Source organism: Globicephala melas, chromosome 5 (assembly GCF_963455315.2).
Source record: "Globicephala melas chromosome 5, mGloMel1.2, whole genome shotgun sequence".
In the NCBI taxonomy this organism is placed as follows: domain Eukaryota; kingdom Metazoa; phylum Chordata; class Mammalia; order Artiodactyla; family Delphinidae; genus Globicephala; species Globicephala melas.
In genome coordinates, this window is record NC_083318.1 from 80,686,628 (window position 1) to 80,699,154 (window position 12,527).

Genomic DNA, 12,527 nt, shown 5'->3' on the forward strand with positions numbered 1-12,527 from the left:
TTAAGACATTCCTTTGTATACATTATAGATTTAATAACCTGTTAATATCTGATCAATGAACCTAACCACTTTTATCTGGAACTTGGAAAATGCCACTTTAAAAATCTAGTTAGAAAATAATTTATGAACACTAATTGGAAGTTACTAATGTGAAGTTTGAAAGTTTGGATACAATGGGTCTGTTTTAAGAGCATCAGAGTAAATCACGCTACTCGAATTCGTGTTAAGGATATTATACTCAGAATTGCTCTTTACCTTTTAGCTTGTGAGCACTTTAATTTCTGATTTTTTTTTTGCTACATCTTTAGAAATTCATGTTATAGTTAATGTGGAAAAAATATTGTATATAGCTCTCTCCCTTCCTATACCGAATTTGAAGATTCTAAGGAGAGGGCTTTAAATGTTTTAATCCCCTAATTGTCCAAAAGGCCTGAAGCTTCTTAAAGCTTACTGAAGAGTTGAATTGTGCTGTAACTTTGTTTTCTGTAATTGAAGTTGAGAAAAACTAGAAACGAGCCTACATTTAGCATTAGTCAAATGACTGTCTTGATATTCAAGTAGCATTCTGATATTTTGATATTGGCTTATTTTTCCCATGTTTAAGGCTCGTTGAATTGTCAAACAAAAATGACTTCTGAAGTCTTAGGACATTTTTAGGTCCTACTGTGAACAAGCAATGTAGGCGTTTTCTTCTGAATTTTATTTCAGATATCTCTACCGCAGGACCTCTTGGCACGGGAAGCACCACCACCAGTACCACCCTTCGTACTACAACTTGGAACCCAGGCAGGAGTACCACCCCATCGGTGTCAGGAAGAAGAAACCGGAATACCAGCACCCCATCTCCAGCAGCTGAGGTACTTGACGACATTACCACACACCTTCTGTCAGGATCGTCCCAAATTCCAGCTCTGGAAGAAAGCTGTGAGGCTGTGGAAGCTCGAGAAATCATGTGGTTTAAGACCCGTCAAGGACAGATGGCAAAGCAGCCGTGCCCTGCAGGAACTATAGGTAAGTCTGTCCTACAAAGCTGAGCTAAAAGTGTATTGTTACTTTGGCTTGCTTTCCTAGTTTTTTGTTTTTTTGTTTTTTTGTTTTTTTTGGTCACAACATAGTTTTGTTACTTAACATTTGATTAAATTCTGGACTCAGCTAAATTACAATTTATAGCCAAGTATTTTCAGAGTTTGAGAATGCAACCTGAAGAAGTCACAGGTGAGAATTTGGTGGGAATACCTGTGAGATCAATAGTTTTCACCCATGCTGTGAGGTCAAGTTACAATTAAGCTATGGATGTCCCAGCTACTCCAAAGGGCCAGCTCACCTATGCAACAGCCCAGAGTGAATCACTGGATTGGTGGGAGCTAGTTCTCATGCTTGTCACCAACTGTCAAATGTTTATTGCAGAAAACTAGATCAAGGACTTCTGTATTAGATGATCATTGAAGCTACCTAACATTTAACAAAAGAGAAGATTTGACTATCCTTTATTACCAGTTATCATAGCTGTCCTTTAATAGTTGGAGCCTCTTGACATACATAGTCAGGGATGATGCTGGCAGGAGCCAACCTCCTCTTACACAGCATCCACTAGAGAGATCAATCCTGCATTGTTTTCTCTAGGAGGTAGTCAAGAACTAGATAGCTCTCTGCCCCCCCACCTTTTTCTTTTCACTGATGTGATTTATAATATGACCAATGGTAACCATATTATTAGTTACCATTTTAAGCCAGAAATAGTTTGATTTCTTATTGTTACAGATATTGATCTTCATAAAACTAATACTTGACACCCTGCATAAAATTTGCATTATTGCATAAAATGTGTAAATAAAACAAATGCATAATAGACGTCACTAGACTAGCATTGTTGGGGGCTGTGATTTTGGGTGTTATTGATTTGGTTACTTCAATAGGTTTGTCTTAACAAAGTTTCAATGTGGAAATGTCCGTCTGAATTCCATGGTATATGAAGTGGTGGGAAGATAAGAAGATATATAAAAGTGCACATTTAATTTGTTTTCATCAAAGTGTTTAAAAATATTCTGAGATCTTCCTTCCCTTTATGAAGGGGCACAATACTTAGTTCCAGAGTTTTCTGTGGTACTGGAATCAGAAAACATTTTGAACTTATCTCTTAGCGTTGTCCCCTTAGTTTTGGACCTCAGTTCCTTTATCTCTAAAAGAGAAATAACAACAGCCCCCCTTTCTTCAGATGTTTGTTGTAGAGGTTAGTGAAATACTTTATTTGAAAGCAGTTTGCAGACTGCAAAGCACTACAGAAATATGTTGTTCTTGTTCTGTGAAAATTGAGAAAGGGATTTACAGGAAACCTTCTGAAGCCCTCCGTCCCAGGTGACTGTGCTTACTCTGCGGTCTTCTTTTTACCCTTTCTCTGTCCCCTCTGCTGTGCCCCCTGTTCAAGGCCCACATAGTCTTTTCTCACCTGAATTATTGCAATAGCTTCCTCACAACTTCCATATCACTCCCTGAAATTCATCCTCCATGCTCCTGCCACAGTTATCTTTCTACAGCCTAAATCAGCCCATTTGTCTCCTCTCCGTAATGGTCTTCATTGATTTTCCATCACCTACAGATGACAGACAAGGGCGTTTATGATCTGGCTCTGCCAGCCGTTCCAACTCCATTAAATACAACTCCCTTACCCAGTAGACCTCAATTCAAAACACTTGATGATTCCCAAAGACAGCATATTTTTCCTTTGCCTGGAATGCCCTTACCCACCTTGTTTTCCTGAAAAACCTGCAAACTGATTCCTTTAAGACTCAACCGCTACCTTGCCTCTGAAAACTCAAGCAGTAAGCCCCATGGAGTCAGGTACCACATTCATCTAATTCATGAAGTTATTCCCTGTACCTGGTATAGTTGTCAGCAAATGCTTTAAAAACATTGAGGGTTTGTTGTATTATGTTTCTGTAATGCTAGTTGCTTGCTAGGCACTGTACATGGTGTTTTAATAGACATTACCTCAGTTTAATGATAATAGTCTTACCTTTACTCATATTTGAACATATTAGGGATATAAAGTCATTATAAGAAAGATGGTTTGAACATTTGAAACAGACCTATTTCTCTCATTATTTTAGGAGTATCAACTTACCTATGCCTGGCTCCTGATGGAATCTGGGATCCCCAAGGACCAGACCTTAGCAACTGTTCTTCTCCTTGGGTCAGCCATATAACACAGAAGGTAAATCGTGTCACTGACAAGGAAGGCTTTGCCAGATCTAGATCCTCTGTTGTTGATTATAACTGCTGAAAACAAAATAGTCAATAATTTTTAAATTAATGTGGAAAAAATTCTCCATTTTATTTTAATTTAAGATTTAATGACAAGCCTATTATGCTATGAGCTAATTCTAGAATTTTGTTGTTCTTAAAGGGGAAATCCATGTACTTCCTCTAAGCCAGGCAGTATTGCTTATGATAATTTTATTATTAATAAAATTTTTATGGTATTGTGAACTACAGATATAAAAGTCCAAGAGGTATTATAAATCAAGCAAGCAGAAGCTTCTAGCATATATACATATGGATTTTCCTGTGGAAATAATAATTACAAAAGAAAAGTCTACCTTTGGAATCTTAATCCATTTGATAAATGTTCTGTAACCTAATCATTTATCAGTGTTAAAAGTATACACACGTGTGACAGAATCTTGCAGACTCAAATTTGCAGGGCTTATTTGGTTGCAATATGTTGAACATTTTTATTATTAATGCACTGTGGGGCTTTGAATTGATTTCATTGCAAACAGAGGCCAGATGTGCATTTATGCCAAAAGGGCTATGGGATGAATCCTTATTATAGCAATTTGTGCGGATTTATGCACTCTTAAAATGGAGAGTCCTTCTATGTTACATTAGCTATGCTGAGGAATTTCTGAAAGAGATTTTTCCTGAGAAGTATTACAAATGATGGCCTTACTAAAAGCCTCTCTGTGCCATTTGCTCTTTTCTCTATTTGTTTTTAACCAGGCTTATCCTCAATAATATACTGTTCAATAATCCATAAATATCTACCCAGTAGATTCTTTAGCAGATGAGCCATAACCATCTGTTTACCCTAAATCATGGAAGAACAGTGGTTATATTGACTCCAGTTACCCTCTTACATGTGCATCTCCATACTTGTTGCTATTCATAATGATGCTTCTCCAATTTCAGTACTGTTCCTGCCACAGTTCTTATGTCCTTTGATTTTATTACAATGTAGCTCAGACCCCAGGGCAAGTAACTCTTCCTGGATGTGATCAGATTAAAAGATCAGTAGCATTCTCCTTACATTAGCGACTTTTAAAAGATATTCCCTACATACTAAGCCCGGGGGTTAATATTAATTCAGTAATAATTCACCTAGAAAGTGAGTATTTTCATGATAATTCCTGAATATGGTTGGCCTATTTCATTGCAGAAATTACTGGTGACTTTAACTGATAATGATGCTTAATTCTTTTCTTTCCTCTGCAGACCTGCTAATCTTGTGACAAAAGGCACAATTCCTTGCAAAGAGCAGACAGCTCTTGCCCATTTGATTTAGGGATGGAATGTTTTTTTTTTATAGCAAGTATGTTCCGTTCTTTTGGAGCATTTCTGTGTAATCCTGTAGCACCTGTAAAATTATGTTGTATTATAATTATATTAAGATTATTCAATTTAGAGAGTTGGAATTTATAATAATACCTTAGCTTGATTACTTATAAATTTATAGAATTGTCAAAAGTATAACAGGAGGTGTTTGAGCCCTGTGAATTGGCTTATGTAACTATTGCCAGGTCAGTGCTGGAGCTGGTGTTTAGCTGGGTCTACCTTTATCAACATGTCACATTTAGCCACAACACTGGCTACACTGTGAATAGATCATGATGGCCTTTATATCCCACACCCACTTACCTAGTCTCTCTTCACTTTTATCCAGTCTTGTACTTATACCTCCAAGTATTTATGCTATTCATTAAACATAAATGATAGTTGAACAGGTTACCACAAAACTCTAACACTTTTAACTATTCACATCGTAAGCTTCTGAGAGAGAATTTGTATGCACTGTCCACAGAGTTATTTGTCCCTATTTTCTCTCCCTCCTCCCCAAAGCATCTTCCACAGAATTCATCCCTTTGCTCATTTACTCCCTCAGGACCTGAGTCCCAAAAACAAACAGATGGAACCTTTGAAGAGGGTTTGTTTACAGTGGCATTTGTGGGAGCAGAGGTGAACTGCAAGGGCTTGAGAGGAACCCAGAGCTAGTAACAGGGATGGAGCTGTTCCCAACCCCAGGCCTCTGTTGCCAGATCAATGGAATGACGGAAAACTGGTAACAGGGTATCCTTGAGAGGAAAGATGACCTATACAGACAAGAGACACAACCTAGCCTCAGGCAACTCTTCAGAAAAGATCTAGGGGAATAAATACTCTGATCTCACCCACTCACCTCTTCCAGCCTCCTCACCTGCCCAGCCTCACCACTGGCCAAACCCAAACAAAAGCCAGAGAAGAGGGGTGCTCTTACTAACATCATGTAAGTCCACTTCCTAGGGCAGAGAGAAGGATGGAGGAGGATGGAAAGAGGCCTTCCTTGAATTAGCAAATGGAAAGTAACCAGCAGAGTTCACAGTTTTTGCTTCCCTTCTCTCACCCCTCCTCCCTTTCCCTTGTTCCATCCTCCTTCCTCTGTTCTGACCTCCCTTCTTTTCTTTAATTTGTTTGTTAATGCCAGTGTGAAAAAGTAAAAGTGAAATAGGTATCCGGAATGATTTGTTCCTTCCCTCCTCTGCTCATTGTGGTTCAGACTTTCAACATAGAGTAACACTTGTTACCCGCAATAAAAGCATAGATGAAAAAAGAAAAGAAGGGGTGATTCTCTCATTTAAACAGTGTATTCAGTTTTCCCTCTGCAAGTTTGTGGGTGAACGTACCTTGGAACATGAGGCCCATCTCTTATGGCTTTATAGTGCCTGTGGGGAATTCCTGAGGACTTTAAAGAAAAGACCACCCTGGATCGCAGTCACTGCATCTTTCCCATGGGAGGATCTTTCATTTTGTTATTGGTACTATTCACACACTGTATGTCAGGCACCACTGTAGACAGCAAGTATACACAAATAAGTGGATCAGGATGCTTACTTTAGTTGGAAAAAGCAAACCTTAAATTTTCATTTTCATTAAGAAATGAGTAATGTTTTTTTCCCCTACAGTCAGGCCAGGAGGGAGAAAGCAAGCAGAGAATTTTGATGGTTTCTGACTCACAAATGAATTTAGGCCCCTTGCATACTGGTGAAATTATAGATTAAATTTTGAGTGATATTAAAGAATAGATTACATTTCACTAGAGAAAATCTAAGCCTTTAAAGGCAGAAGAAATTTGTTACAAACTGGCCAGAATACTTTCATAATCATGAGATTTAATAATTTGTATAGAAGGGGAAAAGCAAAAGTTGTACAAAAAGGTGCAGTGGTGGAGTGTAGGGGCAGAGAGGGAAAGAGAGATTGGTAGGTGGGTGGGTAGGTGGATGAATGGGTGGACAGAAAGGTAGGTACAAAGATAAACAGATGATTGGATACAAAGATAGATTAAATAGATAGTGAGATTAGGTACATATGTCTTCAAATTAATGTTTTAAAAATATGTTTCTGGTCATACCGGAAGCCAACAAATTAGTTTAGAGCTCTGCCTTCTCTAACATATGTGGTAAAATATCCTGTTTTCTCACATTTCTTAATGACTGTTTGCTGAAATCATAGTCTCTGGCTTCAGCTTGACCTCTAGCTTGGACTCATGTTATCAAAAAGGAGTTTATACTTTCTATTTTGCATACCTTTAAAGAATTCATTGCACTTTATAATCCCTCCTGTCTTTTTTTCAATTGGAAACTGTGAAATTAAAGTTGTGAAGACTTTCTGTATTTATTTACATGTAAAGTAAGGTCTGCTTCCTACTTCATTACCTGGTCCAACTATTATATGAAAAAGATATGCCTGAATTGTTACTGGGAAATAGTCTTCTTATTTCTAGCAAACTGAAATATCTTTTCGTCTGTTTGCACACAAACTACTGACAGCTTTTGAGATAATGTAAGATTCTTCCTGCATTTTCTAAAGAAGGATGTGAAGATCTAGAAATGATGTTTCTGTTTACAGTATAAAATAAGCCGGTGATTTGCTCTGGAAGACTGGTTGAATCCTGTCACCCAGATCTTAATTTCTCCATTCTTTTAGCCTCTGTAGATCTACTATGGAATGAAAGTAAATTGCTTGTTAATTTGATCAGAGGTTAGTGGAATTTCCACATCTTCAGGCTCATTTAGCCTACATTCACTTGTAAGCTAGAAGCATTTTATTGTTTATATACCTACTTGACTCAGATTTATAGAAAAAATAGGCAGATCTTTCAAAGAAATGGTAGCTTTGTACTTAAACAATATGAGTAACTTCATCATGAATTGTTTTGACACCTGATTAATGTTTGATATAATAAATCCCATAAAATGTCAAAGCTTATTTCAAAGCAAACTGTTTTTCCTTGTGTCAAAATTTGAAATGCAAATAGTATCCATCTCTCTCATAATTATTATCTTTAACTGCAGGGTTTCCCCTCCCCTATTGAAGCCCTAGGTATAATCCCACCATTTCAATACAGGCATTAATTTACTAATCCTCACAAAACTCATAAGATTTCTCAGTGTGCATGTACTTACTTCTGAGAAATAACTTAAGCAGAATAAAAGAAATGTTAGAGATAGACATTGTAATGATGTCTTTAAGCTAGAATATATGAAATAACTATTTCAATCCTGCCTCTTTGCACAGAAGACTTGAGGCAGATTCAAGATATGTGTATATTTTTGTATGGAAATAAGATAATAATAACAGTGGTGAGAGAAATAAATAGGACAATCAGAAAGAAGAGTAGCTTCTGGATGCCCGTGGAAAGAATATGGTTAGTGAAGGCCTGGTCTGAGAAGGCAACCTTTGAACTGAGCTTGAACCTTGAGGTCACAGTGACTATGAGAGAGTCCAGTTGATGCCACCACTGCCATTAACAACGAGAAAATTGGAGATGACTCTTGGTGCCTCCCTTTCCTTCCCCTCACACGTCCAATCAGATAATAGGCCTGTCAGAGTACTTGTAAATCTCTCCCACATCAGGCCAGTTGTCACTTTTCTCCACTGCTACTACCCTTAATCCACAACAGCTTCTTCTACTGCTGTGGCAGTAGACCTCACAGCAGGCCTCCTTTCATTGACTCCCGAACCCTCTAAATCCATTCTACTGAGTTTGATTTCAAATATACGAGTGATTAGACCACTCCTATTTAGACTCTTCAGTACATTCACATCACTTTTTTTTTTTTTTTTTTGCGGTACGCGGGTCTCTCACTGTTGTGGCCTCTCCCGTTGCGGAGCACAGGCTCCGGACACGCAGGCTCAGCGGCCATGGCTCACGCACCCAGCCGCTCCGCGGCATGTGGGATCTTCCCGGACCGGGGCACAAACCCATGTCCCCTGCATCAGCAGGCGGACTCTCAACCACTGCACCACCAGGGAAGCCCCATTCACATCACTCTTAACACAATTTTCCAAAATCGTCGTCATGACTTCCAAAGTGAGACTACTCAATCTGCTCCTTGCTTACCTCTCCAGCTGCCTAAACCCCAGTCACAAGTGCCCTTTGTGCAGCACACTTAAGACTCCCTGCCCCCCCCCCCGCCCCCTCTCCTAAAAGCTGCTGTCTGGGCCCGGAAACTCCAGCCCTCATCCCAACCTAATTCCCTCTTTTCTATTTCATCTCAGATTACACATTCTTTCTCAGAGAAGTATTTCCTAAATTTTTCCCTAACTTCATATACCAGGTTAAAATGCCTTTAAACTACTCTACCGCACTGGGATTCTGTATTGCCCTCAAAAAAAACTGAAATCAAATTCTTGTGCAGTTAATTTATTAATAGCCCTTCGCTTTCTAGTACGTAAGGTCCTGTTATTGGGAACCATTTTATCCCCAGACTTTAGCATAATACTATTAGAAATTCAAATTTTGGTTAAATAACAAATGAACATTTAGACTGAAGGAACAATTGTTGAAATTATAAGTAGAGGTAGAGATATTCTATTTTTTAAAAACTAGATATATATATTTAATACGTACAGACACACAATTTGTGCTATGTAGGTACCAAATTGAATTCTGAAGATAGAAAAATGTGCTTTTTCTTTCTGTTCTGCCTTTAGTGCCCTGTCTTCCCAAACCATGATTATTTAGACTTCGCTTTTTATATAGCATCCTCTTGGCTGTCTCTCCCCGCCAGTCCCCACCAGAATTTTATCTTACCAAGTCACCCTCAACTTATCTTTTAACTTTCAACTTATTGTTACTTTCTGTTGCTTTCCCACCTAATTTCCAGGTGTTTATTACCCCTGTACTATAGTCCAATAACACCTCATATACATTCTGTTATTATGATTGCATTGTTGAATTAGTATTATCTGCCTTTATGCACCCTCCCCCGCAATACCAACTAGTAGAACGTGAGATTCCTGAGCGCAAGAGCCACATATAACATTTGTCTTTATTTCTTTAAGAAATAACCAGTGTCCAAATGATTGTCGAATGAATGAAAGAATTTTACTATGATTTCTTCAATTTTAAGAGGAAGAGAGGACCATAATGAATAACTGGTTATATTAGTTTTTATTTTACTTTAAAAACATGCTTATCACATTTTTATTATAAACATTTTTATAACTTATTTGTACTTTAGTTTTTTTCTTACAACTTCCTTGTTGGTGAACATTGAGTTCCAGAGTTCTTTTGTGGGGTTAATTAGATTTATTCTTCATAAATAAACACTTGAGTGCTAAAATGTAGTTACTATTTTTAAGATAATCCATAGAGATTTTCATATTTGACTCATGGTTTTACAACACTACACTATCTGCTTTGACACATATATCGGCAGCATCATTATCTTTTATGTTGAGAGCAGTAATATTTTGACTTATTAGTCATTTACATTTTCAACTTTTTCATTACTGTTCATAAAGAAAAAGTTTAAATTTTTATATTAGGGAGTTACATAGGCCTCCTTTTTCATCTTATCATGTCCTACCCCAATGTTATAATAATTAATAATTGAAGACTATGTTTGTACAACTACACAGAAAAAGAAAAGAAATTGAATTACAATGTGAAAATACCTATTTTTTTCTGTTTGATAAGTAATTTTGTTTTTTATAATGTTCCCTGATAGCTGTAATGAAAGTCAGTACTTGCATCTTTAGTTTTGAAGATAATGTATGAAAGAAAGCCTATTATCTAGTAGATCTCAGCCTTTTTCCAACAGCGCCATTTAAGTGAATCAAAAGACTCCAGAGGTCCATGTGCCTTGACATTTTCTCATAGAAAAAATATTATAATGGTATTGGTAATGGTGGTAATAAAGGCATAGAAGAAAACAATACAGTAATAATGATAATAAAACAATTATACAAGTGCATAATGCTTAACAAAGTAAAACAATAGTAATTCCACAAATAGATTCATTTTTATAAGAATAGCGTAGGTGGGAAACTACAACAAATGCAAGACTCTATGGATGGTGGATGTGGCATCTGTCACCCCATTGATCTCCAGGGTTGATTCGGCTGATCTGGCTGGCTAGGCAGGTGTCCCCTTCCTCCCTCACCGCTCCACGTGCATCCCTTCCAAAGCTGCTCGCTTGGTTGAAGAGGATGACCTTTCCCAATAGAGGAGGACCATTCTTCAGTCAAGGGTATATGAGTAGGTACGCTCCCCTGCTAGAACCTCCAATCAAGCTCTCAAGGTCCATTTGTAGGAGAACATAGGGTAGTCAAGCTTCCAAGACTCTAGACATATCCAAATGAAGTGCTGTATTTGGCAGTCTGCCTTTCTATAAAAAAAAAAAAAGACTCTATGAGTGGTGCATTGATTAAAAGAATACCCCTTTGGAAAATTATAGGAATTCCAGCTATCTGGATACTCACATGCACAGGAGTTGTGCAACATTGCCAAGCAATTGTATCAGGTGTTCAGACTTACTGATGGAATATTGAATTTGAATACTTCATGAGTACTAGCATTTCACCAATTTAATTAACGAATACCGAATTTTATAAATCATTAATTGATTTACTAGATTACCAGTAAGTAGCCCTAAATTATATGCAATGATTAAATGTATGGATTATAATCACATTTACGTCACTTTGTGACCACTTGAAAGTACTTTCATGATCCATCAGTGGGTCTACGTTGACTTTGTTACACCCTTATCCTTGAACCTTACAATCTATTCCATTTGGTCTTATAAGTATCTCAGGTTTTCAGGTCCTGACCATAATTTACAAATTCAAAAATTTAGTGCAAGTGTTTTTTTTATTTTAAGCGTTTCTAAAAAGTACCAATTAACTATATAATAATACTTTAACATATTCTTCTTGTAATACATTAAAATTTAAACATTGCAGAAAAGGATTTGTTTTTTGCTTTCCATCTTTCAGATTTTGTTCTATGTGTTTAAACATATACATATATATATATATAAATGTAAAATATTTACATATAATATTTATTTTTCATAGGTAACATGTTTATATGCTACTCAAGTTGTGTTATTTCACAAATAACATGCCTATATATATTAGCATATAAATAATTTTTATACTTGCATTTATTTTAACTCAATATTACATGTTGAAGATTAACGTTAACAATATTGTTCTCCTTCATACTTTTAAACTGTTGATTAATATTCCATAGTATTTATATACATAAGCAGTTTTCCACAGTCATAGCCCATTTTGTTTTCTATTATAAGCAAGCTAGAATGAACATCTTTGAACATATCTCTTTCGTAACAGTGGGATTATTTTTTTATGGTTGATAGTGATAAGAGAAATCTCGGTCTTATACAGTCTTCACATTTCAGAGTTTAATAGACACTAGTAATTTACTCTACATAGGAAGTATGCAAATATACACATTCAGTAGTAGTTTATAATGGTCATATACATTTTTACAAATCTTTGCCAACACTTTGTTATTAAACTATTTTTATGTTTTTGAATTAGGATTTTTCTATATACTTGAGAATGTGATCGTTAACAATTTAGTTATTCCAATTTCTCCAATTTATTCATGTTTCTTTAACACTCAATACTGCTACAAACATTTATTAAGCATCCCCGAATAGATAGTGATAACCTATTTGACTAAGAATTTTTGTTGTGCCCCTTATAGCTTTCTGGATATCCATTAGGAAGATAGCCTTACAAAGAGAGGACCTTTCTGTTCAGGATCCTAAGTTCTGTATTAGACTGTGTTAAAAATAGAAAAAGAGAAGAAAAGAAAATTTTCTAAATAATGACACTATTATATATTTAAGAAGTAATAGAGCAGGCTAAAGTCAGGAAAGATCCATGCCAAACCATTAACAATCTCTGGGAAGTGGGAATATATAGAGGCAAAAGAAGAGACATTCATGATTTTGCAT

At 36.6% G+C, this 12,527-nt stretch overlaps 1 protein-coding gene across 22 annotated transcripts in view; it reads left to right on the plus strand.

Annotated features, from left to right (window-relative positions):
* Window positions 1-12,527, plus strand: part of ADGRL3 (adhesion G protein-coupled receptor L3) — an 859,466-nt gene that overhangs the window by 684,853 nt on the left and 162,086 nt on the right. For 14 of the 22 annotated variants that reach the window (XM_060299415.1, XM_060299418.1, XM_060299419.1 and 11 more), the window contains 2 exons: window positions 709-1,011; window positions 3,108-3,211. In XM_060299415.1, the coding sequence (XP_060155398.1) occupies window positions 709-1,011; window positions 3,108-3,211 (407 nt within the window). The remainder of the gene's footprint in view (window positions 1-708; window positions 1,012-3,107; window positions 3,212-12,527) is intronic. The other 8 variants (XM_060299417.1, XM_060299420.1, XM_060299427.1 and 5 more) reach the window with 1 other exon arrangement.